Source organism: Mauremys mutica, chromosome 7 (assembly GCF_020497125.1).
Source record: "Mauremys mutica isolate MM-2020 ecotype Southern chromosome 7, ASM2049712v1, whole genome shotgun sequence".
In the NCBI taxonomy this organism is placed as follows: domain Eukaryota; kingdom Metazoa; phylum Chordata; order Testudines; family Geoemydidae; genus Mauremys; species Mauremys mutica.
Window position 1 is genome coordinate 128,644,315 of NC_059078.1, and position 17,203 is coordinate 128,661,517.

General features: G+C 54.3%; 1 protein-coding gene across 4 annotated transcripts in view; it reads right to left on the minus strand.

Moving 5' to 3' along the window:
- Positions 1–17,203, minus strand: part of HPSE2 (heparanase 2 (inactive)) — a 261,831-nt gene that overhangs the window by 55,160 nt on the left and 189,468 nt on the right. For all 4 annotated transcript variants that reach the window (XM_045024572.1, XM_045024571.1, XM_045024570.1 and 1 more), the window contains one exon: positions 7,250–7,297. In XM_045024572.1, coding sequence (XP_044880507.1) covers positions 7,250–7,297 — 48 coding nt within the window. The remainder of the gene's footprint in view (positions 1–7,249; positions 7,298–17,203) is intronic.

Genomic DNA, 17,203 nt, shown 5'->3' on the forward strand with positions numbered 1-17,203 from the left:
GTCCTGATCCAGGCGGCTTTCCACTGATCAGGACCTATTAGAGGTCAATATGAGCCTGAAGGCAAGGGCCACGGTACTGACTCCGGCCGCTAGGCCGCGCTGCCCTGAAGGCAAGGGCCACGGTACTGACTCCAGCCGCTAGGCCGTGCTGCCCTGAAGGCAAGGGCCACGGTACTGACTCCAGCCGCTAGGCCGTGCTGCCCTGAAGGCAAGGGCCACGGTACTGACTCCAGCCGCTAGGCCGTGCTGCCCTGAAGGCAAGGGCCGCGGTACTGACTCCGGCCGCTAGGCCGCGCTGCCCTGAAGGCAAGGGCCGCGGTACTGACTCCGGCCGCTAGGCCGCGCTGCCCTGAAGGCAAGGGCCGCGGTACTGACTCCGGCCGCTAGGCCGCGCTGCCCTGAAGGCAAGGGCCGCGGTACTGACTCCGGCCGCTAGGCCGCGCTGCCCTGAAGGCAAGGGCCGCGGTACTGACTCCGGCCGCTAGGCCGCGCTGCCCTGAAGGCAAGGGCCGCGGTACTGACTCCGGCCGCTAGGCCGCGCTGCCCTGAAGGCAAGGGCCGCGGTACTGACTCCGGCCGCTAGGCCGCGCTGCCCTGAAGGCAAGGGCCGCGGTACTGACTCCGGCCGCTAGGCCATGCTGCCCTGAAGGCAAGGGCCGCGGTACTGACTCCGGCCGCTAGGCCGCGCTGCCCTGAAGGCAAGGGCTGCGGTACTGACTCCGGCCGCTAGGCCGCGCTGCCCTGAAGGCAAGGGCAGCGGTACTGACTCCGGCCGCTAGGCCGCGCTGCCCTGAAGGCAAGGGCCGTGGTACTGACTCCGGCCGCTAGGCCGCGCTGCCCTGAAGGCAAGGGCCGCGGTACTGACTCCGGCCGCTAGGCCGCGCTGCCCTGAAGGCAAGGGCTGCGGTACTGACTCCGGCTGCTAGGCCACGCTGTCCCGGACTCAAGGGCTGCTGCTTTCACTCTGACCCTTGGACCTCAGTGTGGTGAGGTCCAAGACAGTCAGGTAGACAGTAACCGTGGTGTCCACACACCCACTATCCACCTCGATGGGGGATGGGGTGTGCACACACCGCCACACTCCCTTTCTGCAGTTAATAAACCTGTTTCAGACTTTACCTAAAAGGGTGTGTTTGGCTGAAGTGCTGGGGAAATCTCAGCTCAGGTTACAAAGGCTGGTGCATGTCCTCTCCACAGCGAGGGAGGGATGGACTGGGCAATAAACTTACACTGGTCAGGCTTCTGAGCGCGCAGGACAGTACCTAAGGCTGGGGAGCTGAGGGGAACTGGCTGGTGCCTTTCTCTGTGCGATTCATGAGAGGCTCTGGGAGCCTCCACGCAATGTAGCTGGCTGTTGTGCTGATGCCATGGTTCCATTGTTTGGACAAGGCCACTGGATGGGATGAGCAGTGTAGGACACTCCCTATAACCCCAGCTCTTTCTCTTTGGCAGATCTTGGGATCGGGGAGCAAACACTTTGCGCCTGTACAACTGCTGTAGATGAAATTGTTTCCCTTTCATTGCTGGACTATAGATTTCAAGAGATTTTAGTGCTGCCCTGGGCAACACTGGAACCTTTTAGGCTATGGAGCCGACCATCCGTTTCTTCTGAAAACAACCAGGGATCTTTGAAAGGGAGGTCCTGGATGGGCTGCCGGACGTCTGGCGGTAGCCCAGAGCCACGAACACCTTCTCACTGTAGTAGCTGATGCCATGGTTCCAGCAGCCAAGTCTGCTCTCTAAACTGTCCTGGACAGCAGTCCTGGCGACCAGTTTGCCTTCTTCCACCATTCCTGCAAACTCCTGTCTACCGTCCTCTGGTAACGTCTCTTTCGATTTTGTTTTCCCCAGGACTCAGGGAGAGTCTTGGTTTGCAATCTTGAGTTGCAGACTTCCCAACGAATAAAGTTTGTGACCAAACAGATCCAGCCTCTCTGAATCTTTGTCTTTTGGCATCAATGCCTGTTGTCCTCGTCTGTCCCGCTCATTGGCAGCTGCCCCTAAGGGATCCTGAGGAGGGAGGAGAGCAGAAATGGTCATGCCCCTTCAAGGGGATGTAGCACCTCCTCTCAGCTCGCTTTGCCGTGGGAGGCCAGAAGGAAGGCGTCTGCCAAAACGCCTCAGCCGGCTCCATGATGGCTTCGTTGGTTGGCAGAGCTACCCTGGCAGGGGCTGTCGATACCAGAATGCCCGCCAGCTTGTGGGAGCATCCACGCCCCTCCTCTGCCTGGATGTCAAGCACAGAGGCCATACTTCTCAGTAGATCTGGATGAGCCCCTGTGGTCCTCTGGCAGCAGGGAATCACTCGCTGGCTCAACACCTCATCTGGTGATGAGACGACATAGGTGCTGGAACTAGAAGTCCAGGTTGAGGGGGGGGCTGCTGCACTCCCCCCCCTTGAAATGGTTTCCATGACAGTATATCCAGGGTTTACAGTTTGGTTCAATGACCCTCAGCAGCCGCACTATAAACATTGTTCCAGCTCCCCTGTGAGACGAGGACGCCACAGACTTGAGGTGGGGGCTGACCAATGTCTTGTAATGAAGAAGCTGCCTGAGAGACTTCCTGCTGGTCGGTACTGATCTTGGTATGGGGAACCAGAGCTGGAGGCCCTTGGTGCCAATGCCCCCAAGTGCTCTTGAAGATAGCGAGCAAAAGGGTCGAGGGGAGGTCCTAGCCGGAGAGGTGATGTCCCACGGTGTCCAGAACTGCCACTGGTACAGGCCTGGACCCATCCTCATCCGGACCATTGTCACTTAGAAGGAGGCCAGTGCTGAGGTTGCTGCATGGCCCATGGTGCCCAGAACTGAGGGGCGGGTATGTTCCCCAACCTGAATGGGATACGGATGACCTCACCTCCGAGTCAGCAGAAGAAGAGTCTGGTAGCTCTGACAATGGAGGGGCAGAACCTGCTGAGACTGAGAGGGGTGGCAGTACTGGCAACACCATCAGAGGTTCCCCCTTGACTGCTCCAGCTTTTGTGGAATCTTGGGAGGTAACAATACTGCAGGCTCTTGACGCAGCGAGGTAGGTGCAGGCATCGGTACTGGTTGTAAACCTTCTTGTACGGCCTGTGATACTGGTACCAAGAGGCTAAGCAGGTTCCTTGCGGCTGCACATGTCTCCAGAGTGGTTGGGAGGGGCGCTACAGAGATCTTTCATGGGATGGCCACGACAGACCTGGCACAGGCTCCAGAGACAGCAATCTCCTCTCACTAAGAACATAAGAACGGCCGTACTGGGTCAGACCAAAGGTCCATCTAGCCCAGTATCCTGTCTGCCGACAGTGGCCAATGCCAGGTGCCCCAGAGGGAGTGAACCTAACAGGCAATGATCAAGTGATCTCTCTCCTGCCATCCATCTCCACCCTCTGACAAACAGAGGCTAGGGACACCATTCCTTACCCAGCCTGGCTAATAGCCATTAATGGACTTAACCTCCATGAATGTATCCAGTTCTCTTTTAAACGCTGTTATAGTCCTAGCCTTCACAACCTCCTCAGGCAAGGAGTTCCACAAGTTGACTGTGTGCTGTGTGAAGAAGAAGTGTGCTCCAGGGAGAGCCTCTCCCCTGAATGTTTCGCAGAGTCTCTGTCTCTACTTGGCTCCAGTACTGAACCTGAGGAAGGCCTGAGCCTTTTCTTCAGTACCAGCGACTGGGACAGAGGACATCTCCAGTGTGGCACTCCACACTGACACTGACGTCCTGGGGGCGCTTTCTCCAAGTGATGACTCTGATGGAGGGCAGAGGGCTGCGTCCATCAGTAAGCATGTGAGCCTCTGTGTTGCCTTTCTTTGAGCAGGGCTTGATCCCTTTACAAACGGGACATTTGTCACTAATGTGAGATTTTCCCAAACGTTGTAAGCAGGCCAGTGTGGGTCGCTGACTGGCACAGGCTTAGCACAAGTCCAGCAGGACGTAATCCCGGCAAGCTGGGCATCGTTCTGGTACCGATGCCGGTACTGAAAGATAAAAAGTGGTCAAAAAAGGCCTAAACCGCAACCCTAGCCCTGAGAACTAGCTAATTTCTAACCGCAGCAGGCTATAGACACACAGGAGTGAGGGACACATTTGTCACAAGCAGCCTGGCATTGCTCTGGCAGCCATCAGTGGCAGTAAGGAGGAGCTGAGAGGGGCAGGGTTGCTCTGGGTGGCAACCGAGGGCTCTTGGGTTCCGCGGAGGGAACATTCTCCGACATTCCCCTGTCACGAGGTGCGCACCTGCAGTGCCAGGTGCCCCTGCAAGCAATCAGAGACGAACCTGGAAAGCTGAGGCTCACGGGGAAGGGGAGAGGACATGGAATAATTTACACCCTGTGGTGCTCAGTGCCGCTCGCTCGTCAGGGTTTGGCTTCCAGCCCATTGTCAGGGGAGTGGGTGGGGCTCAGCTTGTGCCCTTGGTCAAAGGCCGGTTCCTGACTCTCTAGCAGGATTAGGGGCATGGGCGGCGCATCCCGTAGGCTGGGGAAGGCTGTGCCAACCCAAAGAGCCCCGCATGGCCCCGCTCACACTCCTCCCCGAAGCCCGGCTAAGTGCTTGTGACCCCAGCCCCGGCATGTTGCTCCTCTCAGGGAAGCAGCATGCTGGGCTAGGGCGGCCAGGACTTGGGGTGGCTGGGGCCGCCCAGTGCCTGGGGGGGAGGGGGCTGGAGGCACTGGGGCTGCCCGGCCCATGCTGGGGGGGCTGCCCTTTGCTCGGGGGCTGTGAGCCACCTGCCCTGCATCTCCCGGGCGACACAGGGGGCGGTCCCCAAGCTCTGAGCTGCTGTGGGCGCTGGGGATCCTTCAACGCTCCCGGTCTCCACAGGTGGCAGGGGTACCCAGAGCTCTGAGCCCGGGAACCCTGGAGCTCCAAGCCCCCACAGGCAGGGGGGGGGACCCAGAGCTCTGAGCCCGGGAACCCTGGAGCTCCAAGCCCCCACAGGCGGGGGGGGGGACCCAGAGCTCTGAGCCCGGGAACCCTGGAGCTCCAAGCCCCCACAGGCAGGGGGGGGGACCCAGAGCTCTGAGCCCGGGAACCCTGGAGCTCCAAGCCCCCACAGGCGGGAGGGGGGGTACCCAGAGCTCTGAGCCCGGGAACCCTGGAGCTCCAAGCCCCCACAGGCGGGGGGGGGGGACCCAGAGCTCTGAGCCCGGGAACCCTGGAGCTCCAAGCCCCCACAGGCGGGGGGGGGGACCCAGAGCTCTGAGCCCGGGAACCCTGGAGCTCCAAGCCCCCACAGGCGGGGGGGGGGTACCCAGAGCTCGGAGCCCGGGAACCCTGGAGCTCCAAGCCCCCACAGGCGGGGGGGGGGACCCAGAGCTCGGAGCCCGGGAACCCTGGAGCTCCAAGCCCCCACAGGCAGGGGGGGGGGACCCAGAGCTCGGAGCCCGGGAACCCTGGAGCTCCAAGCCCCCACAGGCGGGGGGGGGTACCCAGAGCTCTGAGCCCCGGAACCCTGGAGCTCCAAGCCCCCACAGGCGGGGGGGGGGTACCCAGAGCTCGGAGCCCGGGAACCCTGGAGCTCCAAGCCCCCACAGGCGGGGGGGGGGACCCAGAGCTCGGAGCCCGGGAACCCTGGAGCTCCAAGCCCCCACAGGCAGGGGGGGGGGACCCAGAGCTCTGAGCCCGGGAACCCTGGAGCTCCAAGCCCCCACAGGCGGGGGGGGGGGACCCAGAGCTCTGAGCCCGGGAACCCTGGAGCTCCAAGCCCCCACAGGCGGGGGGGGGGGACCCAGAGCTCGGAGCCCGGGAACCCTGGAGCTCCAAGCCCCCACAGGCGGGGGGCGGGGGGGAACCCAGAGCTTGGAGCGGCCCCTGCCACAGCTGCCCAACCTCTGCAGGCAGCTGGGCTCCCCAGTTTGTCAGGGATGTTTTCAGTAAAAGCCAGGGACAGGTCACGGGCTTCCGGGAATTTTTCTTTATTGCCTGTGACCTGTCCCTGACTTTTACTGAAAATATCCCTGATAAAATCTTCACCTTACCCGTGACACACAGACATGCTCCAAGCCTCTCTGCCAATGGCGCTATTAACACTTTCGTTTTGTAATTTGGGGAATCAGGTGGGAAATCAAGCATTAACCTCTTGCTGACAAGCCCATCCTGGACTAGAACCTGGGAGTTTACATAAAAGATTTCTGTGGGACTCTATTCTCCAGCCCGTATCCTAGTTACAGTGCGGTGCAGTGATTTATAGGTTATTCCTATAGGTGGATTCCCTCTGGGCACCCAGTCTCTGTTTCCTGTGTAGGGTGGCAGAGAATCCAGCTACACATTACTCCTGGGGCAGTAATGTATTTACCATTGGACTGAGTCTTTCTCCCTCTGGCTCCAGTGGGTTTAGATCCAGGCCACCAGCATGTGAGAGGCAACAGCCACAGGTGCAAAGAGAAGCAGCATACACAGAAGGACTTTCAAATTGTCCAGTGGTGCACCACATGCAGCTTCCTTCTCACCTGTCCCGTGCAGCCTTGCCAAACCCTGAAGCTGTCTGCCTACCTTACTAGCACATGCTTACATTAGCACTAGCTTACACATGCATGCCGACGAAGTGGGCATTCACCCACGAAAGCTCATGCTCCAATACGTCTGTTAGTCTATACGGTGCCACAGGACTCTTTGCTACCTTACTAGGTATCAGGAACCCAGGAACAAATGAAGCTTGGGGGAGAGTTTTTTCCACTTTCTGCAATCTGGTAGCCTGGGAGGGGTGATTAGTTATTCAGCGATTCCAAGGCCGGAAGGGTCACTCTGATCACCTAGTCTGACCTCCTGCAGAGCACAAGCCAGAGAACGGCCCCACCATAATTCCTAGCCTAGATCCTTCAGAAAAGCAGTGCTAGTGCTGGAGAACCGTCACAGCCCTTGCTAAGTTGTCCCAATGGATAATTACATTCACTGTTAAAAATGCACGCCGTATTTCCAGCCTTCATGTACCCAGCGTCACTTTCCAGCCACTGGCTCTTTTTAGATCTGTCTCTGCTAGACTGGAGAACCCATGATTAAATCTCTGTTCCCCAGGTAGGTACTTACACACCCAGCCCAGGGCAATAGCAGAGGCTAATGCATCCCTGCCAGGGTGTGTTTCCTACTGAGCTGCCAGGGGACGGCCTCTCTCTCCAGTACAGTGGCTGAGGAGGTGGCTTCCAGGGGTCTGTCCCTTTCACAGTGACCGTTTGAACCTAGACAAGATGTTAACTCTGCCCTAAACAACGGCTCACTGCTGCACAGCTGCTAGCTGTGGAAAGTACAAGGAATGGTGAATACCTACTGTTGCCAGGTAACAGCATCCACTGTGCGGCCAGCCACCTTCATGAACCTGTAGAAAAGAAACGAAGAAACCATGTAAGCCTGATATTGAGCAACAGACACGCCTCCCAACTCACATGATGGCAGACACAGTCACTGCACTGGCTGCTGCTGAACTGGATTACTGTATCCTTAAATGGAAAGAACCAGCCAACCAATTATTACAAGTGCCGGTTGCATCTCCAGCTCAGAACACAGGAGGAGGAGAAAGCCAACCCACGATCAAGGCCTTGGGCATTCTTGCAGGACATCAGATTTATGAGGATTATGGAGGCACTTTAGGAGCTCCATAGTTAAGGTGGCAACAAGGTATGTGCATGAATTAGTCTCTGGATAGTTCATGACTCAGAAGTCTAAGCCCACGGAAGATGCTCATCCCCACACAACAGTCATTGTTAAATTAGAGTTCAGGTTGTTCAGGTGTATTTCCTTGCACGCCTAATACCAAAACCAAGGCAGTTATACATCATAGGTTCCATTCACACCCAACACACTGCCAGTCTCCAAGCATTAGCTTTCTGCCACCAACACACTAACGGCCTCTCTAGTGCTGTCACTTCCTCGTCAGCAACCATCACCCTCAATGCTCACATCAGAAACCAGGCCCCCCAAATCACACTGCAATGCACAGTCTGTGACTCGTTTGTTATAAAACACATTATGAATATACATACAAAAATATCGATTTGCATACGTTAATGACAGTTGTGTGCGTGTGTTGAGCAGTGAGCATTGTACTGTGATGTTTTTGAGAAGTCACTGTAACCATTGTGACATACAGGAGAGTTCTCCAGCCCCGTCTCATCTCCTGCCCTGTAACCTGGGGGGCCCTGCAATGCCTTGCTGCTGTAGCTCCCAAACAAACAGCCACCAGCATGCAGGTGCCCCTGCGTCGGTGTGTAACTGCAGCCTGCCAGCCACATTCTGGTTCTCACCAGCCTGGGTTACTACAACACATCCCCACTCCCGGATTCCTCCCCAAGATGTATTTTCTGAACCATTCAGCCCTCTCCTGGACAGTCCAGAGATATTAGGTCCATTGTCCCTGTAAGGGAACAATACACAATTTGCCACCCTAAATGGAGTTACCCAGACAATGTAATTTAAATACACTGGATTGGATTAAACAATAAAACCAGATTAACAACAAAGGAAGATAGGCTCTTAAGTGAGACTGAGTACAAGTCATGAGACATAAAAGTCAGCAATGGTTGCAAGAAAAAAAAAGATAAACACTTCCTAACGTAACAAACTAGATTTGATTCCATGTAAATTCCTTACCACATCCTTCAGGTGGTATTACTGACCAAAATCTTCAGACCATAGTCCAGCGGTTTGTTCTTTTGTATTCTTAGGAGCAAAGAGGGAGATGGACAGGGACAGAGAGAGAAATCCCTTGCACTGTTTGCCCCTCACTTTTATCATTCAGCCTATTCATTTCATTTGGTGGCCCCTGGTTCTTGTGTAATGAGAAGGAGTAAGTAACACTCCCTTATTTACTTTCTCCACATCAGTCATGATTTTATAGACCTCTGTCATATCCCCCCTTAGTCGTCTCTTTTCCAAGCTGAAAAGTCCCAGTCTTATTAATCTCTCCTCATACGGCAGCCGTCCCAGACCCCTCATCATTTTTGTTGCCTTTTTCTGAACCTTTTCCAAATTCCAATGTATCTTTTTTCAGAGAATCATAGAATATCAGGGTTGGAAGGCACCTCAGGAGGTATCTAGTCCAACCCTCTGCTCAAAGCAGGACCAGTTCCCATTTTTGAGATGGGACAACCACATCTGCACACAGTATTCAAGATGTGGACCTACCATGGAATTATATAGAGGCAATATGATATTTTCTATCTTATCTCTCCCTTTCTTAATGAGTCCCAATGTTCTGTTCGCTTTTTTGACTGCAGTTGCACATTGAGTGGATGTTTTCAGAGAACTATCCACGATGACTCCAAGATCCCTTTCTTGAGTGGTAACAGCTAATTTAGACCCCATCATTTTACATATATAGTTGGGATTATGTTTTCCAGTGTGCATTACTTTGCATTTATCAGCATTGAATTTCATCTGCCATTTTGTTGCCCAGTCACCCAGTTTTGAGAGATCCTTTTGTAGCTCTTTGCAGTCTGCCTGGGACTTAACTATCTTGAGTAGTTTTGTATCATCTGCAAATTTTGCCACCTTGCTGTTTATCCCTTTTTCCAGATCATTTATGAATATGTTTAATAGGAGTGGTCCCAATGGAGACCCCTAAGGGACACCACTATTTACCTCTCTCCATTCTGAAAACTGACCATTTATTCCTACCCTTTGTTTCCTGTCTTTTAACCAGTTACCAATACATGAGAGGACCTTCCCTTTTATCCCATGACAGCTTAATTTACGTAAGAGCCTTTGGTGAGGGACCTTGTCAAAGGCTTTCTGAAAATCTAAGTACACTATATCCACTGGATCCCCCTTGTCCACATGCTTGTTGACCCCCTCAAAGAATTCTAGTAGATTGGTGAGGCGTGATTTCCCTCTACATAAACCATGTTGACTATTCCCCAAGAAATTATGTTCATCTATGTGTTTGACAATTTTGTTCTTTACTATAGTTTCAACCAGTTTGCCCGGTACTGAAGTCAGGCTTACCAGCCTGTAATTGCTGGGATCACCTCTGGAGTCCTTTTAAAAAATTGGCATCACATGAGCTATCCTCCAGTCATTTCGTACAGAAACTGATTTAAATGATAGGTTACAGACTACAGTTAGCAGTTCTGCAATTTCACATTCGAGCTCCTTCAGAACTCTTGGGTGAATCCCATCTGGTCCTGGTGACTTATTACTGTCTAGTTTATCAGTTTGTTCCAAAACCTCCTCTACTGACGCCTCAATCTGGGACAGTTCCTCAGATTTGTCACCTAAAAATAATGGCTCAGGTTTGGGAATCTCCCTCACAGCCTCAGCTGTGAAGACTGATGCAAAGAATTCATTCAGTTTCTCTGCAATGGCCTTATCGGCCTTGAGTGCTCCTGTAGCATCTCAATCGTCCAGTGGCCCCACTTGTTGTTTAGCAGGCTTCCTACTTCTGATGTACTTAAAAAAAAAAATTTCCTATTACTTTTTGAGTCTTTGGCTAGCTGTTCCTCATATTCTCTTTTGGCCTTCCTAATTAAGACTAATGCAGACTGTTAAGAACTTCAAAAAGATCTCACAAAACTAAGTGATTGGGCAACAAAATGGCAAATGAAATTTAATGTGGCTAAATGTAAAGTAATGCACATTGGAAAAAATAACCCCAACTATACATCCAAATGATGGGAGCTAATTTAGCTACAACTAATCAGGAAAGAAATCTTGGAGTCACTGTGGATAGTTCTCTGAAGATGTCCACGCAGTGTGCAGAGGCGGTCAAAAAAGCAAACAGGATGTTAGGAATCATTAAAAAAGGGATAGAGATAAGACGGAGAATATATTATTGCCCTTGTATAAATCCTCGGTATGCCCACATCTCAAATACTGTGTACAGATGTGGTCTCCTCTCAAAAAAATATACTGGCACTAGAAAAGGTTCACAGAAGGGCAACTAAAACGATTAGGGGTTTGGAACGGGTCCCATATGAGGAGAGATTAAAGAGGCTAGGACTCTTCAGCTTGGAAAAGAGGAGACTAAGGGGGGATATGATAGAGATATATAATATCATGAGTGGTGTGGAGAAAGTGAATACGGAAAAGTTATTGGGGGGAGGGATAGCTCGGTGGTTTGAGCAGTGGCCTGCTAAACCCAGGGGTGTGAGTTCAATCCTTGAGGGGGCCACTTAGGGATCTAGGGCAAAATCAGTACTTGGTCCTGCTAATGAAGGCAGGGGCTGGACTCGTTGACCTTTCAGGGTCCCTTCCAGCTCTATGAGAGAGGTATAGCTCCATATATTATTTACTTGTTCCCATAATATAAGAACTAGGAGCCACCAAATGAAATTAATGGGCAGCAGGTTTAAAACAAATAAAAGGAAGTTCTTCTTCACGCAGCGCACAGTCAACTTGTAGAACTCCTTACCTGAGGAGGTTGTGAAGGCTAGGACTATAACAGCGTTTAAAAGAGAACTGGATAAATTCATGGAGGTTAAGTCCATAAATGGCTATTAGCCAGGCTGGGTAAGGAATGGTGTCCCTAGCCTCTGTTCATCAGAGGATGGAGATGGATGGCAGGAGAGAGATCACTTGATCATTACCTGTTAGGTTCACTCCCTCTGGGGCACCTGGCATTGGCCATTGTCAGTAGACAGGACACTGGGCTAGATGGACCTTTGGTCTGACCCAGTCTGGCCATTCTTATGTTCTAATTATATTTTTACACTTCATTTGCCAGAGTTTATGCTCCTTTCTATTCTCCTCACTAGGATTTAACTTCCACTTTTTAAACGGGGCCTTCTTGCCTCTCACTGCTTCTTAAACTTTGTTGTTTAGCCACAGTGGCACTTTTTTGGTTCTCTTACAATGTTTTTTAATTTGGGGTATACATTTAAGTTGAGCCTCTCTTATGGTGTCTTTGAAAAGTTTCCATTCAGCTTGCAGAGATTTCACTTTTTAATTTCTGTTTAGCTAACCTCATCATTTTTGTGTAGTCCCCCTTTCTGAAATTAAATGCTTGGGCCACTATGCTGTTTCCCCCACCACAGGGATGTTAAATGTAATTATATTATAGTCACTATTATCAAGAAGTCCAGCAATATTCATCTCTTGGACCAGATCCTGTGCTCCACTTAGGACTAAATCAAGAATTGCCTCTCTTCTTGTGGGTTCCAGGACTAGCTGCTCCAAGAAGCAGTCATTTAAGGTGTCAAGAAACTTTATCTCTGCATCCCGTCCTGAGGTGACATGTACCCAGTCAATATGGGGATAGCTGAGTCATGGGGTGAGTTTGTTATCTGTTGTGTGTGTTGGGGTGTGCTTGCTGCTGGTCTGTTTGTTAGGGGAACCATGGTGCTAGGCAAGGCTGAGGGGGCTTGAGGTGCAGGAGGGGGCTCCAGGCTCGGGGGTGGAGCTGAGGGATTCAGGATGTGGGAGGGGGCTGTGCGCTGAGGCAGGGGGTTAAGGTGCGGGAGGGAGTGCAGGCTCTGGGGATGAAGGGTTTGGGGTGCAGGAGAGGGCTCCAGGCTCGGGGGTGGAGCTGAGGGATTCAGAATGTGGGAGGGGGCTGTGCGCTGAGGCAGGGGGTTAGGGTGCGGGAGGGAGTGCAGGCTCTGGGGATGAAGGGTTTGGGGTGCAGGAGGGGGCTCCAGGCTCGGGGATGGAGCTGAGGGATTCAGGATGTGGGAGGGGGCTGTGCGCTGAGGCAGGGGTTAAGGTGCGGGAGGGCGTGCAGGCTCTGGGGAGGTAGGGTGTGGGTGCAGGAGGGGGCTCCAGGCTGAGGGATTCAGGATGTGGGAGGGGGCTGTGCGCTGAGGCAGGGGTTAAGGTGCGGGAGGGAGTGCAGGCTCTGGGGATGAAGGGTTTGGGGTGCAGGAGGGGGCTCCAGGCTGAGGGATTCAGGATTGGGGTTCGGGCTGTGCGCTGAGGCAGTGCGATAAGGTGCGGGAGGGAGTGCAGGCTCTGGGGATGAAGGGTGTGGGGTGCGGGAGGGGGCTCCAGGCTCGGGGGTGGAGCTGAGGGATTCAGGATGTGGGAGGGGGCTGTGCGCTGAGGCAGGGGGTTAGGGTGCGGGAGGGAGTGCAGGCTCTGGGGATGAAGGGTTTGGGGTGCAGGAGGGGGCTCCAGGCTGAGGGATTCAGGATGTGGGAGGGGGCTGTGCGCTGAGGCAGGGGGTTAGGGTGCGGGAGGGAGTGCAGGCTCTGGGGATGAAGGGTTTGGGGTGCAGGAGGGGGCTCCAGGCTCGGGGATGGAGCTGAGGGATTCAGGATGTGGGAGGGGGCTGTGCGCTGAGGCAGGGGTTAAGGTGCGGGAGGGAGTGCAGGCTCTGGGGATGAAGGGTGTGGGGTGCAGGAGGGGGCTCCAGGCTGAGGGATTCAGGATGTGGGAGGGGGCTGTGCGCTGAGGCAGGGGGTTAAGGTGCGGGAGGGAGTGCAGGCTCTGGGGATGAAGGGTTTGGGGTGCAGGAGGGGGCTCCAGGCTGAGGGATTCAGGATGTGGGAGGGGGCTGTGCGCTGAGGCAGGGGGTTAAGGTGCGGGAGGGAGTGCAGGCTCTGGGGATGAAGGGTGTGGGGTGCAGGAGGGGGCTCCAGGCTCGGGGGTGGAGCTGAGGGATTCAGGATGTGGGAGGGGGCTGTGCGCTGAGGCAGGGGGTTAAGGTGCGGGAGGGAGTGCAGGCTCTGGGGATGAAGGGTTTGGGGTGCAGGAGGGGGCTCCAGGCTGAGGGATTCAGGATGTGGGAGGGGGCTGTGCGCTGAGGCAGGGGGTTAAGGTGCGGGAGGGAGTGCAGGCTCTGGGGATGAAGGGTGTGGGGTGCAGGAGGGGGCTCCAGGCTCGGGGATGGAGCTGAGGGATTCAGGATGTGGGAGGGGGCTGTGCGCTGAGGCAGGGGGTTAAGGTGCGGGAGGGAGTGCAGGCTCTGGGGATGAAGGGTGTGGGGTGCAGGAGGGGGCTCCAGGTTGGGAGGTGGGGACGAGGGATTTGGAGTGTGGTAGGGGACTGTGGGTGGAGGCGGGTGGTTGGGGTGCAGGACAGGGTACTGGCTCTGGGCTGGGGGTGCAGGCTCTGGGGTGGGGCCAGGGATGAGGGGTTCAGGATGTGGGAGGAGGCTCTGGGCTGGGTAGGGGGCTGAGGTGCAAGGAGGCGGTGAGGGGTCTGGCTGGGGTTGCAGGCTCTGGGGTAGGGCCATGGATGAGGGGTTTGGGGTGCAGGGTTTGGGGGGAGCTCAGGGCTGGGGAAGGGGCTTGGGGCTGGGTGCAGGCTTACCTCAGGCGGCTCCTGGTCAGTGCGCAGCAGGGATAAGGTGGGCTCCCTGCCTGTCCTGGCACCGTGCTTCACCCCGGAAGAGCCAGCAGCTCCGGCTCCTAGGTAGGAGGTTCCACGCGCTGCTCTTGCCAGCAGGCACCTCCCCCCAGCTCCCTTGGTCACGGTTCCTGGTCAATGGGAGCGCGGAGCTGGTGCTTGGGGTGGAGGCAGCATGTGGAGCTCCGTGGCCCCCCGCCTAGGAGCCGGACCTGCTGGCCACTTCTGGGTGCAACGCGGTGCCAGGACAGGCAGGGACTAGCCCGCCTTAGACCCACAGCACCACCAACTGGACTTTGAACAGCCCGGTCAGTGGTCCCTTTTCGACCGGATGTTCCGATGGAAAACCGGACGCCTGGCAACCCTACCCAACAGGACAGTTGTTAGTACCTTTAATCCCATCTAAGCATAGGTCAGACAAGGAAGGTTTCTTTCTAAAATCTCTCTCCAGCTAAAAGGTGGAGGAACGAGGGATGTTGTGGAAATGAAACTCTTATTTAATGACATTTGAAATGTTTTAACAGTTCCCCCCCCGCCGCTCCCGTTATCATTAATCAACGGTTCAAAGGTTGTGGAATGTTGCTTTTGCCATGATACTAAGCAGGCTGTGGTCTCTGCATCAAACCCCGAACCTCGTTCAGCACCAGTGTCACGGAGTATGGGGGAGTCCGGGCCCTGCACCGGGACTCTCAGCCAGCCAGTAAAACAGAAGGTTTATTGGACAATAGGAACGCAGGCTACAGCAGAGCTTGTAGGCACAACCAGGACCCCTCAGTCAAGTCCTTCTGGGGCTTCAGGGACCTTAGATCCCAGCTTGGGATTCCCTGCGTTCCACCACCCAGCCCAAAACCGAAACTGACCAACCCTCTCCAGCCGGCTCCCTGCCTTTGTCCAGCTTCCTGGGCAAAGGTGTCGACTCCCTCCACCCCCCTGCCTGGCTCAGGTTCCAGGCTCAGGTCCCGTCCCTCACCTAAAGTCACCCCCTGCTCTCCCCTCCCCCGCGCAGACAGTCCCTGCTCCGTCACAACCAGTGAATGTTGGCCACTGACAGGGTCACGTTCATTTCTTTGACTCTTTGGCCCATTTATTAATATAGAGCAAAGATGAGACAATCAAGTGAAAAAACTTCAGGGGGGGGAAAGGGACCATTTTGGAACTCTTCTTATTCTGCATAAAACCAATGTTCAGACGCCTGTGAGAGATTCTAATTCTGCTCCGGGTTCAACTTTGTGTTTGTTTTGTACAAATATCAGTAAAAGGGCAAAAAACAAAGGCTTGAAGACCCCACTAAACTTAAACCTTCTGACTCAGTTAAAGCCCGGAGTTAAAGATAAGAGTCGTGATCCTTCACCTCCTTAGCAGAGCTAGATCTAGGCATGAGAAGCGCTCGATAAGGATTCTTACTGGTGTATAATGTAATTCCTGTGCAGATGTTGCTGGCACATACGTACAGCACAGCCTCGCTATAACGCTCTTCACAGTAACAAACCTTGGACTACAACGAACCTGGTCCCTGGATCCCCCCTCGAGCCGCACTGCGGTGCTGGGGCTGGAGGAGCTGTCCGCCCCCGCCCCCGCAGGTCTCTTTTGCTCCAACCCAGAAGAATCTTGGATCCCAAGGGGGTCGTTATAGCACGGGTCAGTGTGCTGTGCCGGAACAGCCTTGGTTCAGGAGACATTGTTACTGTTAGAGTAGCACAGAGGCCCCATAGGGTTAGTCATCAATTGCAGGCCAGAAGGGACCATTTATGATCATCCGGCTGTTTGAGCTGCAGTGTCTCTGGAAAAGACATCCAGTCTTGCCTTAAAGGCTGCCAGGGATGGAGAACCCACCCCCTCTAGGTTGTTAATGAATCATTGTCATGATGGACAAAAACGGGTCATTTTTAAAAAGTTAAAAATTTGATTTAAATCAGGTTATTTAAATTAAAGACAGGTTTATTCATAAAAATAAACCTACTTAAAATTAAATTTGAAATTGACAAAATATAATCCATTAACGCTATATAAACACATGAGCTGATCAGCAGGCCCACCGGTGGGTGCTGAGCACCCGCTATTTTTTTTCTGTGGGTGCTCCGGAACCAGAGCGCTCACGGAGTTGGCACCTGTGATTGAATACGTCCTGCAAATTCTTCGCATGTGTAGGGGACAGCTTTCTAATTCAAAGAGTTGAGGAAACAACTAAGCGGTCATCCATGTTGGATCTGATTTTGACCACCAGGGATGAATTAGTTGCGAACGGGAAGGTGGTCGGGAACTTGGGAGGAAGTGATCATGATCTGATAAAATTCAAGGTCCTAGAAAAGAAGGACATGAGAACAGCAAAACTGGACTTCAGACAGGCGAGTTCAACCGACTCCGAGAAATAGCAGGCGAGATCCCATGGAAAGATCAATCAGGGCTGTCCCTAGCCATTTTGGTGCCCTATGCAGCCCCCTGCCCCACCCACGGAGGGCTGTGTGGGGGCCCAGGCCTCTGCGGGGGGGGGGGGAAGGTGGGCATCAGGCCTTTCCCGGTGTGGGGGCTGGGGGGAAACCACCCCCCAAACCCAGCCTGCTGCGCTCTGCTCCCCTGGCTCCCAGCCTTGGGAAGCAGGAAGGAACTGCCCCCCAGCACTCACCGGTGGTGCGGCTGGGAGCCAGGGGAGCGGAGCGGGCTAGGGTCAGGTCGCTCCACTTACCACGCGGTGAGTGCAGGCCCGACCCCTGCAGCCGTCCTCAAGGGTGTGGGGGCGGAGGCGAGGCGGAGCAGGGGCGGGGCCCTGCGGAAGAGGCGGAGCAGGGGCTGGAGCAGCACTCAGCTGCGCAGGGCACCAGGAAATGTGGTGCCCCAAATTCCCTGGTGCCCTACGCAGCTGCATACTTTGTGTATCGGTAGGGACGGCCCTGAGAGCAATTAAGAAGAAAAAGAGTTGAAGGAGACTGGCAGTTCCTAAAAGATGTAAACTGGAGGCTCAACATCAAGCTATTCCAACACAGAGGAAAGATACATGCCACAGGAG